The sequence below is a fragment of the Spodoptera frugiperda genome, chromosome 17 (genome assembly GCF_023101765.2).
Source record: "Spodoptera frugiperda isolate SF20-4 chromosome 17, AGI-APGP_CSIRO_Sfru_2.0, whole genome shotgun sequence".
Taxonomy (NCBI): domain Eukaryota; kingdom Metazoa; phylum Arthropoda; class Insecta; order Lepidoptera; family Noctuidae; genus Spodoptera; species Spodoptera frugiperda.
In genome coordinates, this window is record NC_064228.1 from 5,199,554 (window position 1) to 5,224,788 (window position 25,235).

The 25,235-nt window shown below is 35.7% G+C and overlaps 1 protein-coding gene across 37 annotated transcripts in view; it reads left to right on the plus strand.

The window, feature by feature from the left end:
• LOC118276673 (ryanodine receptor) overlaps positions 1–25,235 on the plus strand; it is a 186,386-nt gene that overhangs the window by 44,978 nt on the left and 116,173 nt on the right. For all 37 annotated transcript variants that reach the window (XM_050699838.1, XM_050699840.1, XM_050699852.1 and 34 more), the window contains exon 2: positions 13,943–14,063. In XM_050699838.1, the coding sequence (XP_050555795.1) occupies positions 14,007–14,063 (57 nt within the window). In that variant the 5' untranslated portion in view covers positions 13,943–14,006. The remainder of the gene's footprint in view (positions 1–13,942; positions 14,064–25,235) is intronic.

Below are 25,235 nucleotides of genomic sequence, written 5' to 3' on the forward strand. Positions count from 1 at the left end.
AATCTATTTTAATTTATATTAATAGGATACTAATAATAATATTTTCTTAAATATCCTTATAATGGATAATTTTTTATTTTTTATTAATCCTGTTGTAACTTAAAGGATTATAGTAGCATTTTATTACTGTGTAAACCTATATATATATGTTGAATATAAAATATTGTATAATTATTGTGTTTACAACTAAAGCTACTTGTAGTTATATTTTATTCCTATTGATAAATAACTTTATAGAGTTTCGTGGTATTTTAAATAATATATTTTTGTTTAATAGTGTAAGTCCGTGCAGTTATGGGTGCGCAGATATGCGGAGACTGGTGATATTGAAAATTGCCAAGCTGGGCCGAAGCCGAAGGCAAATTCGTCAGCCCGGCACTACGACATCATAGCCAGGCATAAGGTTGATCCCTTTTTCAACGCGCACTACAGCAACGGCACTCGATGTCTTCACGCAAACAATAAGGAGGCGCCTGCATTCTGGTTTAAGGTGCAGGAAGCCATCCAAAAAGATATTACAGCAGATAAAATGTTGCCAGAAGTTTTATAAATTTTGATAAGGCTAATAATGTGGTTATATTTACCGATGTAAAGAATTAATTTCATGCTAGCAGCATAAAGTTGAAATTTATTTGTATTGAATTTTTTTTTTTTGGGTTAACGCTGACTTATGTCGATTTCTGAATCAGTTACTGAGCCATCAGCCAAATTATATATAGTCCAAATTAACTACAATGTTTATATTTTTAAAACAATATTATAATGCAGTCTAGAAAATATGGTGAAGTGATGTTATTGTTATGCGGTTAGAAATTGTCATAATTTCTTTCTATTCAACATGTTGATTCACTTCACTTCTCATTTTAATAACTTATGTAACTGCTGTTCAACTAATTTGAAACATTATATTTACGCTCATCCTTAACCAACTTAGAATATGATTCGAAATGTTATAATGTTAAAAAATTATTTGTATTTATCGTCACATTTTTTGCTAACATATTGCCCACTCAATATTGAATCTTATAGCAACCGCCTTAAAACACAAAATGGAGAATTCTAATAACAAAAATTTGCTAATTTCAAGAAATAATAATATTTACTGTGAAGCGGAAATTTGGAAAAAAAATGTTTTAATTAAATTTTTATAATAATTTTATTTTTTAATACTTTTTTAATTTTAAATTTTAATATTAAAAAAATATATATAATGTTTCTTATTGTTTAATAATAAATAATATACAATATTAAAATTTAATTTATTATTATTTAATTAATAATAAAAATTATTATTTAATAATATTTTTTTTGTAATAATCATTAATTAATAAAAAATTGTTTATGAAAACAATTAATAACATTTTTTATTTGATTTATATCCAATATTTATACTTTATTTCTATAAAAATAAATTATATGTAATAAAATAGATATCGTTTTATTTACCGACTTAAATGCTTCTTTTATAGTCTGATTTTATTATACAGAAAACAAAAATAAACTTAACAAAGACAAACAACGAAATAAAATACATCTAAAAAATATGTTTTGCTAGTTTCGAACCCACATCAGCGTAGACGGAGACGATTAGAGCAAGCTCGTTAAACCACTCGTCTACGAGCACTACGTCTAGTTCAGTGAAAATGTTGAACCATATCATCAATTGTAAATATTTTTAACCTTACCCATCTATTGAATTATAAAAATACATATACCGACACAAAATTTATAATATATACCAATGTGTGCGTAATGAACAAACGTTTTTATGCACATTACTACGGAATACCCACACAAGGATATTGTGTAGCGATAGTTGTGCCGATGTGTTGGTGTATACTAGTTATCGTTGCAATTTGTACTCGAAACTGTAAATGTCGTGTAAGCAATTTGCGGTCTTATTACAAGTATGGGTAATGTTATTATTGATTTTTTAGCTACAAGATTAATAAAAATGCTTTAGTCTTCACCCATCACTTTTATAAAACAATGGTATAAAAAATTGTAAAGACCTGTACCAGTGTTAATACAATTAATACAGGGGCTAATACAAAGTGTAAATGGAACGGACCCTAAAAAAGGCGACAATAATTTTATTAGTTTTTATAATTTTAATCGGTTTATTTTTCGTGTGATTTATGCAACATCAGCCTTAAGCATTTGATTAAAACTATTATTGCATAAAATAAGCATCGATTTCCTTACTTTATTAATCAAAACTCACGTTTTTCCATCATCTGTTTGCGGTTTCGGTAGCATTCCATTTACACCCTGTAGAATAAAATCGTAAGTCAAACCTCTGCAGAAATATAGTCTTTCACCAGCCATGCATAAAATATCTATATTACATTTACGGGGTAAAACATACTCGTACATTTTTATTAAAACCTAGGCTTCGCCGCCTTGTCAATAAATTGCTTGCGACTAAAAGAGCTACAACTAAGAAATAAAAAGAAAAACATATAAATAAAACATGTACTCAAAGCCGTAAAACATTAACTGTTTATTTTATCAAAGAGAAAAACAAGGTAAGAATGTACTTTGGAATCCTAACTTATGTTACAAATGTGAGGTATATTTGTTTGTTTATTACTTTGTTACGCTTAAATAAAGTCATGATGTAATATTGGTACAGAGGTAGATAGAAACTTTAAAGTTATTGACAGTTTTCAAATACAATGTTACAAGGATAATTCCTTGTTATAGCTGCACAGCTACGTAGCTTAGTATCAGTGGAAAAGGTCACACAATTTCACAACTTAGCTTTTACATCTTCTTAGCATGTCATATCTCTAGTGGAAAAGCACCAGTTCCACATTTAAATGTGCCACCTTTTTACTTATAATATTATTAGGCAGCGCTGTTTTTTTGTGTCACAGTGCACAACTTTGTTATGGCATTTCTTGCTTCAGAGTCTACTATTGCAACAAAAAAATAATAAGCAAATCTAAGTATTCCTAAACAGATTTCAATACCTCTGCCATTCAATTTATCAATGACAAACCGCTAGCGTGTAGGAATATCTGCCAACTTTAGAAAAGTGGCGTTTCACCAAACAAATCCCTGAGGACATGGAAATTTTGGTCCAAGATTAATGGAAACTAACTCTTTTTCTATTTCGTATTCATCTAATGTGGTTTTGTGATATATGTCGGTGCGGGATCCGTGACGGTTTGATTCATGCCCTTGGGATGTATCAGGCTTGACAAGTCACATTTTTGCATTTCTTTTTGCCTTAAAGGACTAGATAGAGGCGTAGCTTCTACCATTCTTGTTTGTCTTCGAAGTCAATCCGTTCCGTTTTGTGGAAATAAATTACCATGTCTAAGTTAATCCGTCCCATATTCTGGAAATAAACTACTATATCTTAGTAACGTACCTTAATAATACCTTTCGATTACGGATTACGGATCACCTGTATATAAGTCAACCGAAATTGTTTCTCTAAATTTAATTTCTTGCTGACGTCACTATACTACAAGCCATCCACCAAGTTTGAGGATTATAACTAACCCTTTTAAAAGTGTTTGTGAACAATGTAGTGTAAACCTATACGGTGTTGATTACTTAATTTAAAGCCCAGTCTTGGCACCATTCCAGTCTGAAACTGCGGAATACCTAGCGGATTTACCGGAGCTCCTGCTCGATAAGCAGGAGTAAGAACGGGGTGGCTTTTAGCCAGTAAGAGTCTGACACTCCTCTCGCCTCACCTACGGCAGGAGAAGTCATTGGATGATTTACCCCCTTAACAAATAAAAAAGCACCATTCCAGGCTCTGGAGTATTACCGAAATTATCGATAAATTTAATCAACAAGCAAACTAGACCAAAGAACCCATATTTCTGTTCCCAAAATACACAGACAACAAGCTTCACACCCCTCCTAACTTATTAAAGAAATACGTACGCAATCAAGACTCTAATCGCCCCACTCAAGGCAAACTCAACCTTACGTGTGCAATTTAACGTTTAATTTTGTTCAACAATTAAGTTGAAAAGGTAATTTTGCAAGTTTGTGAATTTTCACCGTGCAAGGTATGTTTAATTTTAGGATAACGTAGTTAACCTAACAAAGCGTCTACTTACCTCCTTCAAATAGAATTTGGTTATATTTAACTGGCCCGTAGGTAATTATTATAACTAATGAAAATTAGGTGCCGCATTTAACAAAGGCCGGCAATGCACTTGACGTAACGCCTCTGGTGTTTTTGGTGATCCGACTGCTCGTTTACCGGCGAATACCCTAAAAAAATATTTGGATTAATGTCGAGAATTCGTCGTTCCTAGGTTCTATTCCCGCACTGAACGACTCTTTGTGTGATCTACAAATTATTGTTTTGGGTCCGGGTGTCGTATGTGTGAACTTGTATGTTTTTAAACACAACCACGAAACAGGAGAAAATCCTAGTGTGGGGTAACAATAAAAAAAATGTTTTTGTAAATAAAATCTCCGAAACAGTTCATCAGCTTAACCGTAAAAATATTGTCATAATAAAAAAAAACAATTCAGAATAAAGCGAAGAAACTTAATAAAGGTAGATGAGAGATCCGCCATTTTCACAGAAACACCATAAGAAGTAACTCACAACTCTTGAATTTACGGTGTAATACAGTATTTGGGACAGGTCCTAAGAAATAAGGAAGTAATTTGGAAAACCCTTATATATCTTATATTCCCTTATGTATCTATGTACCCGCCATAGTCTGTATATGTATATATATGTATGTAGGTTGTTTTCCTCAAAAGCTGACAGTTATGTCGTCAATAAAAAAGTAACTGCTATCTCGAATGGTATACTAAATATTGGTATCGTGTCCTGGTTTCAATTCTCAGGAGAAATATTTTATCTTTTTCTAGAGACTAAGATTTAGTTCTTTGGCACAGTAATGTCTTGAAGTCTAGATTTTTTCTGACATAACACAGCCTTTTACGTAGAAAACAAAAGGGTTTTGATAAATAGGTATTTTCTACGATTGATAGCATTCTACATAAGTACCTTGCGGTAATTATGCCAATATTATCTACTTATGTATAAGTATTAATAGCGTATATTAGTAGAAACGAATTTATTACCGAATATCTCCAATATTCCAATAACGAAATTATCAGATTCAATCTCCGATATTTGATTGCAAATGTCGTAGCACCGTAGCAAGTTGCTACGCAGGCTCTACGAGTGCTACGAGTTTACTACGTTTCGTAACCAAAAATATTCCTTTGATTGCTTGATGCCTGATAACTGAACTGAAAAAAAGAAAATTGTTTCATCAACGTTTAACCGATTAAAGTCTGTTGATTTTTGCAAATAAAAGCGACTCTAAAGTAACTACTAGTAAGACTTTTTTTGCAGCAACCGAAGGCGGATCAAGAAAATCTTAACGAGGTCACTTAAGAACTAAAGTATAAGAAACTAACTAAAATAAAGGCTCTATGTAAGTCCTTTTTCAGTCACGTACACAAACAAGGATAGGAGAGTTACTGAAACTTTGTGTCGCGGAAATAAAAGTTATTTTCCTTTGATACTCTTATTGACTCTTTTTAGAATCTTTCAAGTTGTTAGAGAGTTCATGCACGCCATAGACGCATCTTTTAGGCCGTGAAGGGGTAGGCAGTCTCACTTATAGACCAAGCTTAATAGAGGCCCAGTGGCTTATATTGCCAAATGTTAATATATAGATATACATTTACGATAGGACCATTTTGATTAATAAATCACAGATTATAGTAAACTTCTTTAAATCATTAGAATCGTCTTTAAAACGCCAGCTACGCACTTGTGAATTCTTTCTTACCGGTATGCATAGGCGGTACTGATCACTTTTTTTGAGGTATGAAAAACTCTTTTCTCCCGCCTTGGGCAAGGTTGGAGGGAGTGTCCGACTCTTACTGATTAAAAACCATCCCGTTCCTACTCCTGCTTTTCGAGCCGGAGCCCCAGTAAACCCGCTAGGCAGTCCTCAGCTAATAATAAAAGCTACGAAATAAAAACGACTACATTTTGTACAGTTAATTCTTCTCCATAAAATTCCTAGTACACAGCCCTAAACATAATTACTGTGTGGCCATCTAAAAAAGTTGTAACGGCCCTTGGAGCGCCGATAAAATGTCTGTAAGGACAAAAAAGGAGACCCTTAAGTCCGGCCGGACGATTCTAGGAACGAGGCATTTAATTTCGAATGTGTGAGAACTATTCGGGCGGTGAAGAGAGAATAAAGTTGACTTCACATCAACAGCCGTACTCAGAGACATTTCATGTTACGAAGATGTAATAGCTAAGCTGTGCAACTATGTTACCGTTTCCACTGATACTAAGCTTTGTAGCTGTGCGAGGAAGATGCTCAGCTCAAGTATGCGATGTATCTATAGTAGGGAAGCCATCCATAGCACACTTCCAGAGCTTAGCCGAGTCCGTTCCCACCAGTGCTAAGCTATATATACCAATGGATATCTTTGGTAAAATCCAAACGTAGCATAGCACATCTCTGATGGAAAAGCTCCCTAAGTCGAAATGGATTTGTAACATTATCCCAACTCAAGAGATTTACCTAAATAAAGTTTCGAACAATATATTACAACGTTTCTGTTTATCGTGAACATATTTGTATTAGTGTTTGCCAGATTGAATGGTTCCCAATATAAGGAGAAATCTCAATAAATCTCGAGGAAGATATTAAAATAATAACTTCTGTCATAATAATATCTTTTCGCCTTGACATTTAAATGGCTGGGTCGATCCAAATTGCTAGAAATCCCGAGAGTAATATCATATTAAGTTTTCGTAAGGTGTTGTGGTAATAACTTACTTGTAAGTTAGAATCTTTTGAGTTTTATAAGAATAGAGATGTTTCCATGTTTTTGCATATAAATTGATTGATTTACATATTTTGTCATGTTCTTTTTTGTTTTTGTCGTGAAAAAGTACTTTTGCTTTGTGATTTTTTTGGTGTCTAGTTTCAATAAGTTATGTGTCGGTAGATTAGTTTTTAAAGTATAATTTAGACATATTTTGAAAACAAAATAGATATTTGTAGATTAGTTTTCAGTCCACGACGGCAAGACTGACCGGTTTAAACAGGTCTGACCGATTCGGTTTTTCGAAAATTTCTCAGTAGTAGCACAATCTGGAATTGTGCCCAGTATATGGCAATAGGCTCAACCCCATATAAATGATGAAAAGTGGGTGTACATTACATGCCGTAATATGCACCTCTGTCCACCTCTTCGCGGTTAAAGGCGTGAAGATACTAACTTATATTAAAATAACAATGTTTGAACACTCTATACAATGTCTAGTTATGAGGTCTTCGTCACAATAACACATTGTCTGCCGACTGTTGACTCTCTTTGTCATTCGGCGCTCATTAGTGCCACGATGGCAGTTCCTGTAATTAGTGACGAAGTGAGTAAACTTTTCTCTAATAGTGAGGGAAATACAGTTTGAACTATAGTTCTCTGTAATCCCTCTTATTCATCGTCGAATGACTTTTTGATGATTTCTTTCTACAAACAATTGTATATATCAGAAAAAATCTATGAGGTGAGTAATGACTCTTTAAACAAAAGTGTGTGTTCTCTTGAACAGTTTCGTCTTTTATTAATTTATTTACATTAAATGTACATAATACAGTTAAATAGTGGTACAAAGCAAACCTGGTCCCATGTGGCATTCTCTACTAGTCAACCTTAGGGTTCAAAGTCTGCAAAATTAAGGTACCTACGGAGAATAAAAAAAAAACAGCAAAGAGATAAATATTATTAAATAATCCTATATAAAATCTACGGAAAACCGTGGAAAATTGCAACCGAATTACAAAAACGACATCTAACATACAGTTACAACACCAAATCTTTGTCTGAATACGCCAATCACAGAATAATCATTTATAATTATTTACCTTCTTTTTGTCATGTCATATACAGCGAACCGTATCCACTGTTTTTTTTTTTCAACATAAAATCAACAATTTGGAAAGACAAGCTGACGCCTAACTCAACGAAAAAAGATAAAATATACGCTTACATTATCCCTGAATCATTTAACCTGAAAAATTATAATAATACATGAATTTCATCCCACATTTTCACACGAAAGGTGGTATTCTATTCATATGTATTAGTGTGACTTGAATGTTTTCCGATGATGATGAATGGGCGTTAGTCTCTGATACCTGTAACTTATGTAGGTACAAAATATCAGACTCAATACAGAAATGTTGTAGTTAAAGTTGAAAATGTAAGAAGAATTGGAAAGACCATGAGAGCTGTGACTTTAATTCTTTTTAATATTATAAATGCTAAAGTGTTTGTTTGTTTATTACACTAATATTATAAATGTAAAAGTTTGTTTGTTTGGAGTTTGGCCGTCAAACATGCTGAAAGTAGTGAACGGACTTTAATGAAATTTGGTATACAGACAGGGTATGAACTGACTTGACTGATAGGTTAATTTTAATCCCACGGAAACGCGGACCAAGCTGCTGGTAGAAGCTAGTCTTTTATATAGCAAATGACAATTAATTACGTACTTGTTTCTTTCCTGTTGAACATTTTATTTCGATATCATTAACAGATTCATATTACGTTATCAATCCATGTATCATTTTTTTTAGCGGTGATATGACTGCGTTTGGCTACCTACCCGGTTTCTTTTACCAATCTAATATTCGCAACATACCTTAAACCAGTATTCATAGACCTATGAAAAAGAAACCATCACAAGAAATAGTCATTTGCATAATAAAAAAATGAAAATTACCATAATAGTTTCTAGAAAGAACATTAATTTCCTGAATTCAATTACTTACCGCAACATGGACACAATATCAAGTTTCAATTTAACATGACGTGCGGTTCGTTGGCTGACGTGAACAAAAAACGTTGCACGACGCGTTTCTATTGAATTGGTACTTTTAGAGCGATAGGTAATGTTTACATGAGGAGGTTTGTTTTGAGTTAATGTTTACATGAAATAGTAACTTTGTACAACAGTCATTAGACTGTTATCTCCACTGCTGGTGAGCGGTTTGAAGATTGCAGTTTAAAATTTTCAGGTTTATCGGTCTGTGCATTTCTCCGGTCTTTATTTCATCCTAGTCTGTTAATATGACACCCGCGGGAAGAATAGAGGTGATACTTTGCATTGTAAGAGAGAAATAAACAACCATAATTTATATAATACAAATCATCTTTTGGTATCTACATTTTTATAGACTCAAGATAATAACTTTGAAACAATAATAATAGGACTTTTATTCATCAATCGATCCGATACACAAATTAAAAACGGATAGCACTAACTTAAAACATAAAAAACAGAAACATTTTTCAAAATGGCTGCCATTTCATAAAAGATAATAAAATCCGCAATGCTGTTAAAGCATAAAGCTCTTGTATTTGCGACTGTGAGGTGTAAATCAGTTTAGCTTGGCATTTTTGCATAGAGAGCAGCTTGTTTAACATGCTAATAATTGCAGTATGACCTTTAGTAGAAACCTTCGTTTTACATTGAAATAAATCTAGTGCTTTTAGCCTCGACCCCACTAGGAACATTTTTTGTCGAGCGACATGTGTCCCCAGAGACATCGGGCGATGTCGAGCGACGTCGGACGACATCCCCGCGACTGTTTTTTATTTTTAACTGTAAACTAAAACAAAGTTGTGTAAACTGTTTTTTGCCGCACAGTCAGACGAGACCACGCTTTAGTACCTATACGCTCACTTTATAAAGAGACTAATTAATACATTCAATAAAAATATATCAAAAGTGTTATTGCACCTGAGTGCTGAAAAGATGTTGAGAACTGCATGGTTGGTGCGGTGGCTGGGCAACTGGCTGCCGCGCAACGGGTAGCGGGTTCGATTCCCGCACGGAGCAACTCTTTGTGTGATCCACAAATTGTTGTTTCGGGTCTGGGTGTCATGTGCATGTGAACTTGTATGTTTGTAAACGCACCCACGATACAGGAGAAAATCCTAATGTGGGGCAACGTTTTTTTTTTTTTTTTTTAAAAAAACCTGATCCATTGATCTGACTGACCTACCACAGTCTACTACTGGTGCTTTTATTTAAGAGGGTTTAGTATAATCTCCACTTTTCGCAAGTGAAGATCGCAGTTTAAAAGAATTATCACAGAGGTACTGTTTAGTCTCTGTCCAACATGTGGTGTACCTTAGCTCATTTAATACCCTTTGGGGCAACACATTACTCATGAAATAACAAAAGTCGCACATAGACGATCGACGTATAAATCAACGGATAAACGCCATAAATCTTACATCGCAGATATGAAAACTTCATATACTTATACATGCGAATAAATATGGATAAAAAATCTCAACGAACAACTGTCTGGCAGATAGACCACCACGCACGATCACCTCTCACGGTCGGATGATCCTTTCCTTTCTTAGGGAACTTTACCCTCTGTTCTCTAAACCCATAGAAAGAGAAAGGATGTTGAAAAGCCTAGTCTACTATCATCATAATTATGGAAATACACATCTCTTCCAAAGCCCGTATTTTGCCCTGTTTTATTGTAGTAAATAACAATACGCCAAATGATACTACATTTAACATTGAACAGCTTTATAAATAGCGGTTAGCACACAAGGTTACATCGCAACGTGTATAAGGGTTAGAAGTAAAGTGCATCGTCTTACCTTGCGGTACGTTTTGGCAGTGTTTGCTACGTCTCAAGGTTGGCGGTCATGACCTGGTAATGGTTCGTTGTAGTCTGTTGATTGTTTAGTAGTTTGTGCTTTGATAATGTATTAGAATATTTGTTGAGTAAGCTTTTTATTGAATTTAGTATATTCTAGGGATATAACTTTTTATATTGTCTAAGTTTGTGTGAAATGTATAGTTTCTAAAAAATATTGTGCAAGCCCGGAGGCTTAAAACGACCGCTTATGATGTATGAGAGTAGGGATTGAAACCTACCAACGGCAAGTACCAATTTGACTTTTTCCGAGTTATATGTACTTTCTAAGATTATGTAGACACCACTGACAAACTGTGAAGGAAACCTGAGCTTATAATTTCTGGTTATAAGTTTGAAATCGCCAACTCGCATTAAGCAAGTATGGTGATTCATGCTCACAACTCCTCCGTGTGAGAAGAAGCCTTTGGTCAGCAGTAGCCACTTACAGGCTGATGATGTGATGAAGCTTTGTTATTAATTTGTTGAACTATTAAAAGTAATTCATCTTTATCACCTACTGCTCGTGACAGTTTATGGGTCTTATCTCCTAGAAAAGTAGTTATAATCTCCACGCTTGGCAGATGGATTGGAGATAGCGGGATATCAGGAGTTTAGGTTTATCAGAGAGCGTGAGCTGACCAGCCACTGCCAATAATGTAGTTCCTTAGTCAACTGTTCTAAGTATCGTGGGAATAGTACCTATCTTCTTAATAAAACATCATACTAAGGACTTGTTCCACACTATGTACTAGATAACATTGAATTAAGAACGTAATTAATTTGTATACACTATCTGTCATATAAGCTTATCGAGCACTTATATGAAGATGGTGAAACAGGCGCTAAAAGTTACAAGTAAACGAAGTAACGAGCTCAACTCCTTATCATACTAACAATGGAAAGCATGCATACAAAACCTTTGAAAACAGTTATATAGTCTTCTAATAAAAATTCCAATCCACCGTTACTTGTTGAAAGCACACGTTGGCATCTAACCTATTACGACAAACACCCTTTTACTTCAAATAAAACTCCAAGTCACCATTCACCCATTTTGTCAGGACCCCATTTGGTCGTTAATGTCGTGTCACTACCTCAAATATCATGACCCTAAGACCCTCAACCTGTTGGCCGCTCTAAAACCCTTTTCACATGCTCCGGTGGACTGCAGATCAACATACTGATTTCTGTCATATTAATATCAACTTTATTGCTTTAGTATAAATTCGAAAATTGAATAAAAAATGGACAAATAAGGGTGGCTTAGGTTGCAGCTGACCACTGGACGTAATTTTTATATGGACCAGTATTTCCACCACCTGGCATTGGCTGCATAGGCTACCTGGTAACCGGAGGCTAATCCGTAGAGAAGACGAGAAGACCTTTAGCTCTTAAGAAGGTCTGCCATAACCTACACGCTTTTTTTGAGGGGGTAAAATCATTCAATGACTTCTCCCGTCTTGAATGAGCCGATAAAGAGAGTCAGACTCTTACTAACTAAAACCACCCCGTTCCTACTTCTGCTTTTCAAGCCGGAGCTCTGGTAAATCCGCTAGGAAGTCCGCAGCTTCGGATCAGGCATCAGCCCTACTGGGCCCCATATATAGTGGTCTGATGGCTCTTTGAGGCACCTCCACGCTTCGCAGGCCACCGTAAATTGAAGGTTCGGTTTTATCAAAAGATGCTGACGTTCAGCATGATAACAACCAACTTAATAATATACTATATAATATATATATAATATAATATACCTTTATGGAAATAGTTTTGAGTTCGGGTCACAAAGTTTGGACTTTGTACGGCTAGTACGGTAACTGTTTGAAACTTTGTATTAGATAAGGGTGATAAGATACGTCTGGAATGTTCCGGATATTAATGAGTAGTCGAGAGTTAATTTAATTGAATATTGTACCCTTAGTACGTTTAAAGTAATCTAAACGAAAGCGCTGACTGCGCTCTAATTTATACGAGCCGGCCAATCAGAGCTCCGAACGCGGTCTCGTTTCGACAACTTTAAACGTATAGCAAACTCATACTAAGGGTACCGATGTTTCGGATGCTTTTAAGTATCTGTGATCTTTGAAAGTGTTTGGTGTCTGGGTAATCTGTACCTCTACTATGAGTTTGAAGCAATAGTATTTGTCGATAGTCGCTAACGACGACGTAAATTTTTTGTATGGCTTTTACAACGCTTCTACCGGTCACCTGTGGAACTCCGCAGCTCCGGATCAGGCATCACTGCTGGGCCCCATCTGTGGTGGTCTGATGGCTCTTTGAGGCGCGCGCGGAACGCGATGCGCCGCACGCACGGGTCTGGTTCTGTTCGGGCGGTGAGCTACCCTTGCTCGCCGTCCGCAGGCCCGCAAGTACGGTAGAGTGTCATTCGCGACGGCTGAGGAGGTTTGTTCTCTCACGCCTCCCCCTTAGCTAGCATGACTGCTTCGCAGAAGGAGGAGACGGCATCCCAGTCCCTCTCGCTAATCTTGTACTTAATTTTAAATCTCGTTTCATTACAATCCCTGTCAACCTATTAAAGAAATACAGCTGTTTCTGTCTCTGTTTGTATTCTTCATATTATTGTTAAATATTATAATATCTGTTTTACAGTAAAACCAACTGTCATAAAAGTGGTGCTACCATTAAATTACTTTTAATATTTTTGCGCCTGTAACTGATATTATCGTAATGAAATGGCTAATGGAAAGGTATATTATGTACCAACAATACAATATTATTTTTTATTATTGTGATCACACTAAGTTTTACTCGGGAATTCGCAAAATGATATTTATTGTTACTGAAATAAATGTTGGTTTTGAAAAGCAATTACTTAACAGTACGTAGACAGATAATTATTATAAATTGTTTGGAGTCCTAAGCCCCTTTGAACCTCTTCAACCTTAGGCCTACCGTTCACGACACCTTATTTGATAAACGCATAAGTAGAACTATTAATAAACAAAAATGAAATATTTTAAGTCGGAAAAGTCATCCAATGACTTCTTCCGCCTTGGGTGAGGTGAGAGGGAGTGTCAGACTCTTACTGACTAAAAACCACCTCGTTCCTTCTCCTGCTTTGAGCCGGAGCTCCGGTAACCTGTTACGTTTTCCGCAGCTCCGGAAACAAAAAAGTTACGCACTGTCTTATTAATTTAACCTACTTCTAAGTCTACCCCTTTTTCTCACGGATAATTTTAGCATACAACAATAAAATACTAATACGTATTTTTGTTTGTCCACAGTGATGCATTTCGAGTGTTATGGCAACGTTGCAGTAACGCACTGACAGTTAACTGAGAATTCAAAATGGCGGAAGCGGAAGGTGGAGCAAGCGAGCAAGATGATGTTTCATTCTTGCGTACGGTGAGTCAGATTTTATATTTAATTTTTTTTTTATATTTGATGGATCGACTTTTGGCCACCATCTCGCCTGGTGGTAAGCGATGATGCGGCCTACGATGAAGCACACAACGTCTGCCCATAAGCAACCTAGTCACTCTGGCCTTGAAGGTTATACCCATCAGACAATATTTTTTAGACATAATACTCCAAAAGAGAAGTATGAATATAATATGTTAAACTAGCAAACCCGGCGAACTCCGTTTCGCCACCAATGATTTTCCCTGTTTTCCTGCTTTTCTTTTGGATTTTCTTTGCTATAAACCTCCCCGGATCCCGAGACCTTTCCAATGAATGCGAAAACGTGAAAATCGGTGCGTGGAAGTCTGGAAATGTGCCCGGTATATAGTAATAGGCTCACACCCTATTATAAGAGACTTACAGCTTACATTGTGAACTCTGCCTACCCCATTGGGGATAGAAGGCATGTCGATACATAATTAAATACTAAGAGAAAGAAAAGGCAGATTTCTGTTCGTTTTAACTCACCCACAATTTGACAAACAAAATACATATACAATGTTCGTTTTAACTCACCCACAATTTGACAAACATAATATATACCTACTGAAGGAAAAACGCAATGCAGCTCAATTTAAGTTAAATACAAACACGCAAATCTGTTCCAAAGTTTATCCATCATGTCAGAGTAACATGATTAACGGTGCCCGCGGCAGTAAACATTGTCAAACTGTCGATAACTGCTAGTGATGTGCTCACGATGACATTATCGATAAAACTGTGTCGATAAACTTCCTAAATGGTGGCCATTAGGGGCTGGAATTTAAGCTGGTGTTGGATATTCCGTTACATTGATTTTTTCGGCAGTTGATTCAGAATATTGGTCTGATTTCGTTGATCCAGTAATTTTATACGTGTCTGTCAAGCATGAATTACTTGGATTTAATTTCCGAGTAGAATAAATAAGCAATAATTGAATTTTCGACATCAAAAATGTCTTTAACCCTTTAACCAGTTAAATATTAATTACCGTGCTCCTAGCATGCAGCTACAAAACGATTTGTGTAAAAAAAATATCTACACTAAATAAGGAAGAGCAATCGTGTAAATAAAAATCATGAATGTTCTCTGTCGCAGCAATACGACATGTGCGGCAGGGAAAAATATGTGTCACATATATGCGACACAGGCAGTTAACTCCCATATTTAAAAATACACCCAGCCTATTCAAAGTTATGGTAAATATCTCGCCAAATAAAAGAGAGTGACAGAGAGACACAAAATGTTCCAAGTTCTAGAAATCTCTTCGTCTGCCGTAAGTACCCTTTCTATCCCTGCTTACCTCTTAATAAAGCTGAAGTACAATATTACGTTGGCTCTATCTTTGATAAGCGGCTTACCCGGATAAACTGTCAGTATTAAACCTCAAGATTATAACTGTGACGGGTATATGATGCTTTGGTCTGTCAGCGATGATATTATGTCATTATTTAGGTACATACCTACGAAAAGAGGTGCATACATGTGGACGCGGATTCAAAACCTACCAACGGCAAAGTACCATTGTGATTTTTTCCAAGTTTTATGTACTTCCTAATATTATTTAGACACCACTGACAAACGGTAAAGGTAAATATCGTGATGAAATCTGGGCTTATCTTACTAATATTATAAATGCGAAAATTGTGAGTTTTATGTTTGCGTGTATGTTTGTTACTCAATCACGTCAAAATGGCTGAAGGGATCGTGAGGAACTGTGGAACAGGGAAAGATTATGGTCTTGAATAACTCATAGAACCCTTTTTATCCCACGCGATCGCGGGCGAAGTCACTGGCAGAAGCTATTGATTTGTAATTATAAGTTTGAAATTACTAAACCGCATTAAGCAAGCGTTGTAATTAATGCTCAAACCTTTCCTGTGCGAGAAGAAACCTTCGGTCAGCAGTGGCCACTTATAGGCTGTTTTTCCATTCCATTTAATTCCATTTATTTATTTATGTAATTGTAACCACTCCAGCGCGGTTTCATCCACTATTTGACTCGCTATTTATCGTAGAGTGATGTTTTATAGTCCATAAACCTTCATCGATAAATGGAATAGACAGTAAAACACAAAAATATGTTTGTGTTATATGACACAAACATATCTTTTCAATTCGAACTAGTGGTTCTGAAGGTTGCACTTATTCAACATTTTTTTTATAAACAAAACAACGTCACGCTTTTTATCGCCGAATGGGTAGGCAGAGGTGCACATAACTGTACGTAATGCCACTGTACAATGTACACCCACTTTGGTGTTATAAGTACCTTATAATAGGAGGCGAGCCTATTGCCATATACCGGGCAGAATTCTGGAATGGATAGAGAGTAGTTCTGTCTCCCCTTTAAATAAACAATAGCCAAGAAGTTATTGTATTGTTAACTTCAAAACCAATAGAAATTAATTTATACACTCTCTCAATATTTCTATATAAATTTCAGACTTATTACACAAAAGATAGGGTTCCAATTCAAGTTTTGACTTAATTCAGTTCTTAATTAAAATTCTTAAAGGACTCAAGTTGGTAATTAATGGTTATTTATTCATTATTATGTCCAACTTCATTATTTGATTTCTTAATGTTATTCAGCCTTGGGAGTTAGTGCTCATTTTTATTATTCAACTTTTCTTATAAAGTAATTTATCATTTTGTTACAATATAATGAAGGTTTTTGTCTCAGAAAATACTTTTAATTACTCTATTCTTAAACACTAGATTGGACCTAAGTTTTTTTAAATCTATTTTTATTGAATTAAAATAAGAGAAAGTTAATTGCTAATTAAATTGGCATTCTATTGTCTCTGCCTACCCCCATGGGACACACAGAGGTTATGTATGTATGTATGTATGTTAATTCTTAATTCACTAGCTAAATCTTTTAGAAATGAGAGCAGACATACAATAATACAATATCACATCACACTACTATAATTAATGTGAAAGTTTGTTTGTTTGGGTGTTTCTATACTTTGAAAGCAAAAAAAGCATCGGTTAGGCCACTGACCGATGTGGCGGTTAACGTGTTATCCAACCAACCAACTACACAACCAAAAGAAAAATAACAGCAAATACAAAATTAATCACAAGAAAACTGCTAGAACAAAATTGGGATCCAATCAAGATCTCGTCAATTGTCAGATAAGGATCTCTGAACTCTCCAAGATCTTCACAAGTTGGCTTACATCACGATGGAGAGACCAATGACCTCATTCACTCGGAACACAATAGAATTAATGTGGTAAGCGAGGATAGAATAGCGTAGGTATAATAGCCCACGTAGATCCGATAGCATAGGTATTGGATGGTTATGAATTTGTATTATACTGTGACAATATATAGTGTTATATTGTATCACACATCAACAGCTTATAAGTGGCCACTACTGACCAAAGGCTTCTACTCACACGGAGAAGATTTGAGTATTAATCACCACGCTTGCTCAATGCGGGTTGACGATTTCAAACCTGTAATTAGAAATTATAAGCCCAGGTTTCCTCACGATGTTTTCCTTCACCCTTTGTCAGTGGTGTCTAAATGATCTTTGAAAGTACACATGATTACAACTGTTTATGTCTGAGGATTAGTATATGAAATAAATATTGAATTCCTTATTTTTTTAAATAAAACGTGTTCTTTACCATCACTTGTTTGCGGCGTCCAGGAGCATTCCGTTTACACCCTGTATTATCAGTTTTTTAGGTAAGTGCTCTATAAATCTTGAACGTAACTAAAACTCGCGAATCGCGCGGCAGTAGCCGCTGCCTGCCTAACTATGAGTACCCAACCACTCATAGCCAATGAGTTGCTGGCATTTATTCAGCATGCCATCGACACGATGGATGAGGTTAGCATCTTGCAAATCTGCAAATCTAACTTCAAGGAGGAAGACATAAGTGTTGCTATTCGAATGTCTTGGAAAGCTGGACGAGATGCCAGCTCGCCGAAGAGACGGAACGGAAAAAAGTGTGCAAGACATTATCACCTTGCTGAAGGTGACAGATCCTGACGACGTGCCTGCATTCGTGGCAAAGGACTTGCACAAGCTGCCCCCTGTCACCTTTGATCACGTCGACGTTACCAGGCTGCTCAAGGACATCATATCCTTGAAGACAAGCAAAGTCAAAGTCAAAGTCAAAGCATTTATTTCAATTAATCCTAAATTAGGCACTTTTGAAACGTCAAATTGAATTGTCCGTCAGTCTGTCTGTCAGTGAAGCTAGGCGCTCGTTCCAAAGTGTTGCTTCGAATGGAGAAGAACGAGCAAGAAACTCCATCGTTACTCTTTTCAAAAAATGTTTTTTACAATATCTCTGATACATTATTTGATCATTTACCTATTGTCTATATATGTAGGAACAATGTAACGACAATACGACGTCAGAACTATGGGACAATAAAACCAATTTGTAAAGAATATAAATTAAAAAAGCGGGTTGTTTCAAACATAGTGCCCACATATGTACACTTACAATTTTGAAATAATGCTTCTATACAAATAAAAAATTATCTTTAATTTAATTTTTCAAATAAAAAAATAATAAATAACTGCTTGATGCCACAGGATCCCTAGACTACATTGGAATAAATTACTACTTTAATTTAACGTGTAACTAGTGATCGTATTAGAGCATTGTCTAGTGTGAGCGAGTGTCCAGTGGAGCCGGACCAACATGCTGCCACACATTTTTATCTTCAATATAATCTGACAGTTTATAATATGCCTGTTTACACAGTTCACGCTTTATACAAGATTTAAATTTTTTCTCGTTCAGATTCAGTATGGTGGTTGGTAGTTTATTGTAACACTTAACACAAAATCCCATGAAGGATTTCTGCACTTTGGACAATCGGAATTGCGGTATAGCTAACTTATTTTTACCTCTCGTATTAAAATTGTGTTTGTCGCTTCTTTTTTCAAACAATTGTTGATTTTTTCTCACGTACATAATATTTTCGTAAATGAATTGAGAAGGCACTGTAAGAATGTTTATAGTTTTAAATAGTTCTCTCAAAGATTCGCGACGGGGCAAGTTATATATTGCTCGAATAGCTCGCTTTTGCAAAATAAAAATTGATTCTACATCCGCAGCTCGCCCCCACAGCAAAATGCCGTAAGACATTATGCTGTGAAAATAACTAAAATAAACAAGCCTTGCCGTACCTACGTCCGTTAGCTGCCTAATCTGTCTAACTGCATAAGCAGCCGAGCTTAGTCTCCCCGAAAGTGCTTTTATATGGGGCCCCCATTGCAATCTGTCATCTAATGTGATACCCAAAAATACAGTCTCCTTAACAAATTCCAACTTTTGTCCGTTCAAAGCAACATAACATTCGTTATTTTGTACGTTTGGCAAGCAAAATTTAACACATTTGGTTTTTCTCTCATTAAGCGCCAAGTTATTAATAGTAAACCACTCATAGACTCGAAGAATGGAGCTGTTCACGTCGTCAAAATTATTCGTACGTCGACCTATTTTAAAAATCAGTGATGTATCATCTGCAAACAGAACCATTTTTGGTTCATTTTCGAATATGAGTGGCAAATCGTTTATGTACACTAAAAAGAGGAAAGGACCCAATATTGAACCTTGAGGAACGCCCATTTTTATCTCAGACCCTTGTGAATTAACACCGTTAATATGAACTTTTAGCTGCCTATCTCCTAGATATGATTTCAATAGACGGAGCGCAGTGTTTCTAATCCCGTAATGATTTAATTTCAGCAAAAGTGTCTCGTGGTCAACGCAATCAAATGCTTTTGAGAGGTCACAAAAAACACCTATGGCATCCTGTGCTTCCTCCCAGGCACCAAATATTTCTTTCATTAAAGTAACACCGGCGTCAGTTGTACAACGACCTTTAGTGAAACCATACTGCTGATGGTGGAAGATGGAGTTTTTATTAAAATGATGAAGCATCTGAGACAGTATCAACTTTTCAAACACTTTGCTAAGGACCGGCAAAATAGATACAGGCCTATAATTATTAGGTTCTGTGGTTTCACCGCTTTTAAATAGTGGGATAACCTTGCTATATTTCATAAGGTCAGGAAAAACACCGTCATCTATACTTTTATTAAAAATCATAGCCAGATAGGGCGCTATAGTTTGAATAATTGTTTTGCAGACTTTCACTGATAGTCCCCAAAGATCTTCAGTTGATTTTATTTTAATTTCTTTAAAGACCTTTACGATCTCTAGAGGATTCGTATATTGAAAAATAAAGTCATGTTGACATGATTTTACATTTTTTTTAAGCAAACTAGCTGAGAGTGTAGCTGAAGAATTTAAATCTCTAGTTATTTTAATAGGAATATTAGTAAAAAAATTTTCAAACTCCTGTGCTACATCACATTTTGAAGAAATTTGTCCAATTTCAGATCTTAATTTAATTTCTGAATTATGTATTTTTTTCCTACCAGTCTCATTTTGTATAATTTTCCAAGTTGTCTTTATTTTGTCATCAGCTGATTTTATTTTATTGCTGATATAAAGACGTTTTGCGGCTTTGCACACTAATCTAAAAGTCTTTGAGTACGATGTTACATATTGTTGAAAATGGGGGTCGTTATTATATGGTTTCATGCCATAAAGATCAAAAAGTTTATTTCTACTCTTTCGAATACCTACAGTAGCCCAATCGCTAAATACAAATTTGGTATGAATATCTTTATTTTTGAGTGGCAAAATATTGTTAAATTCCTTGTTTAATAGTTCAAAGAAATCGTTGTACAACTTATTCACATTACTAATATCAAATGTTTTTATACTTAATTTACTAGCTAAAGAATTGTTTAATTTCTCCAAATTTCTAAATGTAGTTTGTCTAAATCTTATTTGAGTTTTTAGCAAAGGTAAATAAGAGCTATACGCAACCATCAGTCCACAGTGGTCGGATGGCAAGCTATTTATAATATGTTTTTCTTTGTAATCACAATTACAAAAAACATTATCAATGCAGGTGGCGGTCGAGGATGTTATTCTAGTTGGTTCTAAAAAAACATTTTTTAAATTAAATGATCCAAACAAATTTAACAATTCCATACTGCTTGTACTATTTTCTAATAAATTAATATTGAAATCGCCACAAACAATTATTGACTTGTGACTAGTAGAAACCTTTCTTAAAACATCCTCCATGACAGAATCAAATAAAGGAAGATTCTGATAATTAGGTGGTCTATAAACACAAACTACAACATGTCTATCCAGCTCAACACAGGACAACTCAATGGTGTGTTCAACTGACAGTGCTACAATGTCTTTCCTTTCTTTAGATTTAATACTATTTTTAACTAATATTAAGGACCCACCATGTAATATTTGTTTTCTACTGAAATTGCTAATTACATTGTAGTTTTCTAGATTTAAAGATGTTAGTTGGTCCTCCTTTAACCAATGCTCTGATAGACAAATTAAATCAAACTTAGTTTTTTCTAAAAACAGCTCTAATTCTAAGATTTTTGAGGAACAGCCTTGAATGTTAATATAAAATAATTTAAGGTTGTGCTGCTCCTGTGTATAATTATTTTGAGATAGTTTTATACTGCCAGAATTTACCTTATCATTCATATGATTTATAAAGGTACCTTCTGTTGTCTTACAATCTAGTTTAAACCTAGTGTCTCTGTGCTGTTAGACACTCTAGACAGCACAGATTTGTCACTACAACTACTATCTGTTATATTAGTTATAACAGTGTTAATATTATTTGCTATAAGTATAGCAATTTTCTGTCTACATTTTTTTGAAAGATGTATACCTTTCTTGTTAAATATGAGATTACTAATAAATTTATTAGTATCAAAAAATAAAAGTCTGTCATTTTGACATGTCATTTTGTGTAGTATGTTATTGAGTACACCTATGTACTTATTCTTTGAAGAAGAAAGTGTAGAATATGGGAAAGCACACACAATTATTTTCCCACTATTTGATTTTAATAAGGTGTCCACACCATTCACAACATCCCCCCTTGTTAATCCTAAACTGTTGCCCACCATTAAAACTAAAACTGATTTTTCATCCAAGTCAGTATGAGTTATTTGTTTTATAATTTTGTTATAACTCATATTGTGGTAACTATTGTTTATATAACTATGATCAAGATGATCATACATCATTTGGCCAAGTCCGGAACCTAGCTCATCACTATAAACATATGTTTTATAGTTATGTTTACTATTTAACTGACTTTTAATTGATTTTATTAGAGTTGGTCCCGGTGTTATTGAAGTCTCAGGAGGCTGAGGTTGGTTCACACAACTGCATTGTAGGTCATTTGCCAATGACTCATACCTCTCTGCGTTGTACTTCACCATATCCTGGCCTATCCTCAGCCTGGCTGAGGTACAATCCAAGCTGATGTCTTCAGAGAATACAATTGGAGAACTCCGTGCGGAATTTATGGCGTTACGCAACACTGTTGCCGTAAGTGGGTCACCGAAACTGTGCACCGACGCAAACATATGCCGCGGTGCAGCTAATGCATCGGTCAGCAGTTTGGAGTCGGCGAAGGCGCAGGCATCGCCACGTGCGCAGTGAGTCACTCCGCCGAACGGCTAGCGCCTCCGGCGCAGGCTACGACACGTGTGAGTACGTCGACCCCCAAACGTGCTTACGCTGACATCGCTGCAAAGGGGGGTAAGCAGGTTCAACAGGGAGAAAAGCCTCACACGGATCTGCATCAGGAAGGCTTTACCCTTGTCGAAAGAAAGAAGAAGAGGAAGCCTACTTGCCGCAATCAGTGCGGTACCGCATTGACAGGACACAATTATCTGCTGCGTCCTGCTGTACCAGCGACGCTGCTCTACGTGTCCCGTCTGCATGACTCCACAAAGGTGGAGGAGATTGTGGAGTTCATCAAGATAAAGGCAAAGCTTCATCTGAAGGTCGAGCAGCTGCACTCTCAACACAGAGTGGACTTCAAGTCCTTTGTGGTCAGGGTGCCGACTGAACATCTGTCGACCTTCATGAAAGAGGAGTTTTGGCCGCGAGGAGTAGTCTACCGACGGTTCCGAGGTCGGCTACCGGAGACCGCGCGACACACGACGCCGTCTCTTCGTGTGACCTAGTTATTAATTATTAAGCACAACTAAGTGTAATATTGTTTGTAATGTATGTATAGTACAGAAGAATCCGTTTATTATGACTCCGCCTATATTGACCAACCGGTTATTATAACGTAATTGCATGACGAAGTTTGGTTTTCATATAAAATTCTTTATAAAAAAGTCGGATATAATGACTTCCCTTACAGTGACATGCCGCTTTATATGACCCATTTTTAATAAATTATGTCCGGTTATAATGACCGGCACGATTCTTTACCTTCAATAATGTTCGTTAATTCCCGACGACGTTCGGCACGTGCCTAGTTTTTGTTTTGAATCTCAGTGAGTAAGAAACAAAAGCAGACAAAAATTACAGATTACTTGCAATAAAAAATACACTTGTATGTGTTATTATAATAATCTGCTGATTACGTGCAATTTTGATTTTGATTTAATATGGTCTTACACATATGCAAATATACTATGTTTCTGTATTAAAATACTTAATACATACATATTTACATAAAAAAGATTTTCATTTATACATAACGCTTTGTATGACGTCCGCTTATTATGACGTGTTTGTCAATTCCTTTCGATGTCATTATAAACGGACTCTACTGTATTTATAAATTTTAATGTATTAGTTTATAGTATTTTATATGGGCCTATGAAGCCTGAAATAAATGAATAAATAAAAATAAAATAAAATAGGTACTTTTGAGCTGAATAAAAGTTACTATGGCGCCAAGTTCCAAATCTTAGTCCGTTCATAGTTATTCTTTATTAAACATGGTAGTTTTGGTAGTTTTATCAGTAGCCAAATAATGCTATTTTTGCGTCATTGCATTTGTGCTTTATACGCGCAGTGTCGATTCTAGGAAACTTAGGGATCAAAAAGCACTTTAATAATCCTTATTACAAGTCGAAGTCAATTATACCAACAGCCTATAGGCTAATTATTATTTTATCGGCTTACCCACGTAATGGTTTGACAAGGAACTCGACTAGTTTCAAGCCATGCTAGAGGCTCATATTCGTGAGCAGCATTGTCAGCGATTGTCGCGCTGCTACTGAAATGCATGGCTTGAAACTAGTCGAGTTCCTCATCAAACAATTACGTGAGTAAGCTGATAACATAATAATAAAATTAATTTAGTAAGTCTCACGAAAGTTACAATAAAATTATAGCCTATAGGCTGTTGATGATGGTGATATATTGACTCCCCGACAAACATACACATTTAAATTAAATAAAGCGTTATTTTAGACTTGATTTGTACAGAGTGATAGTCTTGTGACAGTGAACACTGGACACTCGTTATCGTGAGATATTTCCTTTGTGCCCGGTTTCAAAGGCAATCGTGTTTCCGATATACAATTAGTGTAGTATAGATCTCTCTACCTGGGATACTCTAGGTAAAATGATAGATAGGTAGATAGAGGAACAAGGCGTAGGGGCCTCATTTAAATGTACCTATTGCGACACGTGACAAGTAACAGATGACAAGAGACGAACATAGATGATCGACTAGCAAATTAACGGATGGCGTTTTAAATCCTATATCGCATATATATGAAGTTGACATGCGAATAAACGTGGATAGAAAATCCCAACGAAATACAGTTGGGCAGAAAAAAAACACGCAAGGTGTTCGTGTTTTTTCTTATAGAATTGTTTTTGTGGTTGTGACTAATCTCTGAAACGACAACGACCGATTTTGACGGGAATTTTATTGGCAGGTTTAGTTTAGTCATTCAATCTACTACTAGCTACTAAAAAACTCACACTAATGACGATCTCTAAACCCATTCTCTATCCGGTTTACCGGGGCTCCAACTAAAAAAGCACGAGTAGGAACGGGATTGTATTTAGTTAGTAAGAGTCTGACACTCTTCGCCTCGCCCAAGGCGGGAGAAGTCGGTTTTCCCCGCTTAAAAAAACCTATTCTCTAGAATCTACCGATGACATTTAACAATACATTTAATGAACCCTACGTTTATAAATACGCTTGATGAAACCTAAAGTGATTCAGTCCGGGACTTGGCAGCTAGCGACTAGACAGTGTCTTGTCAAA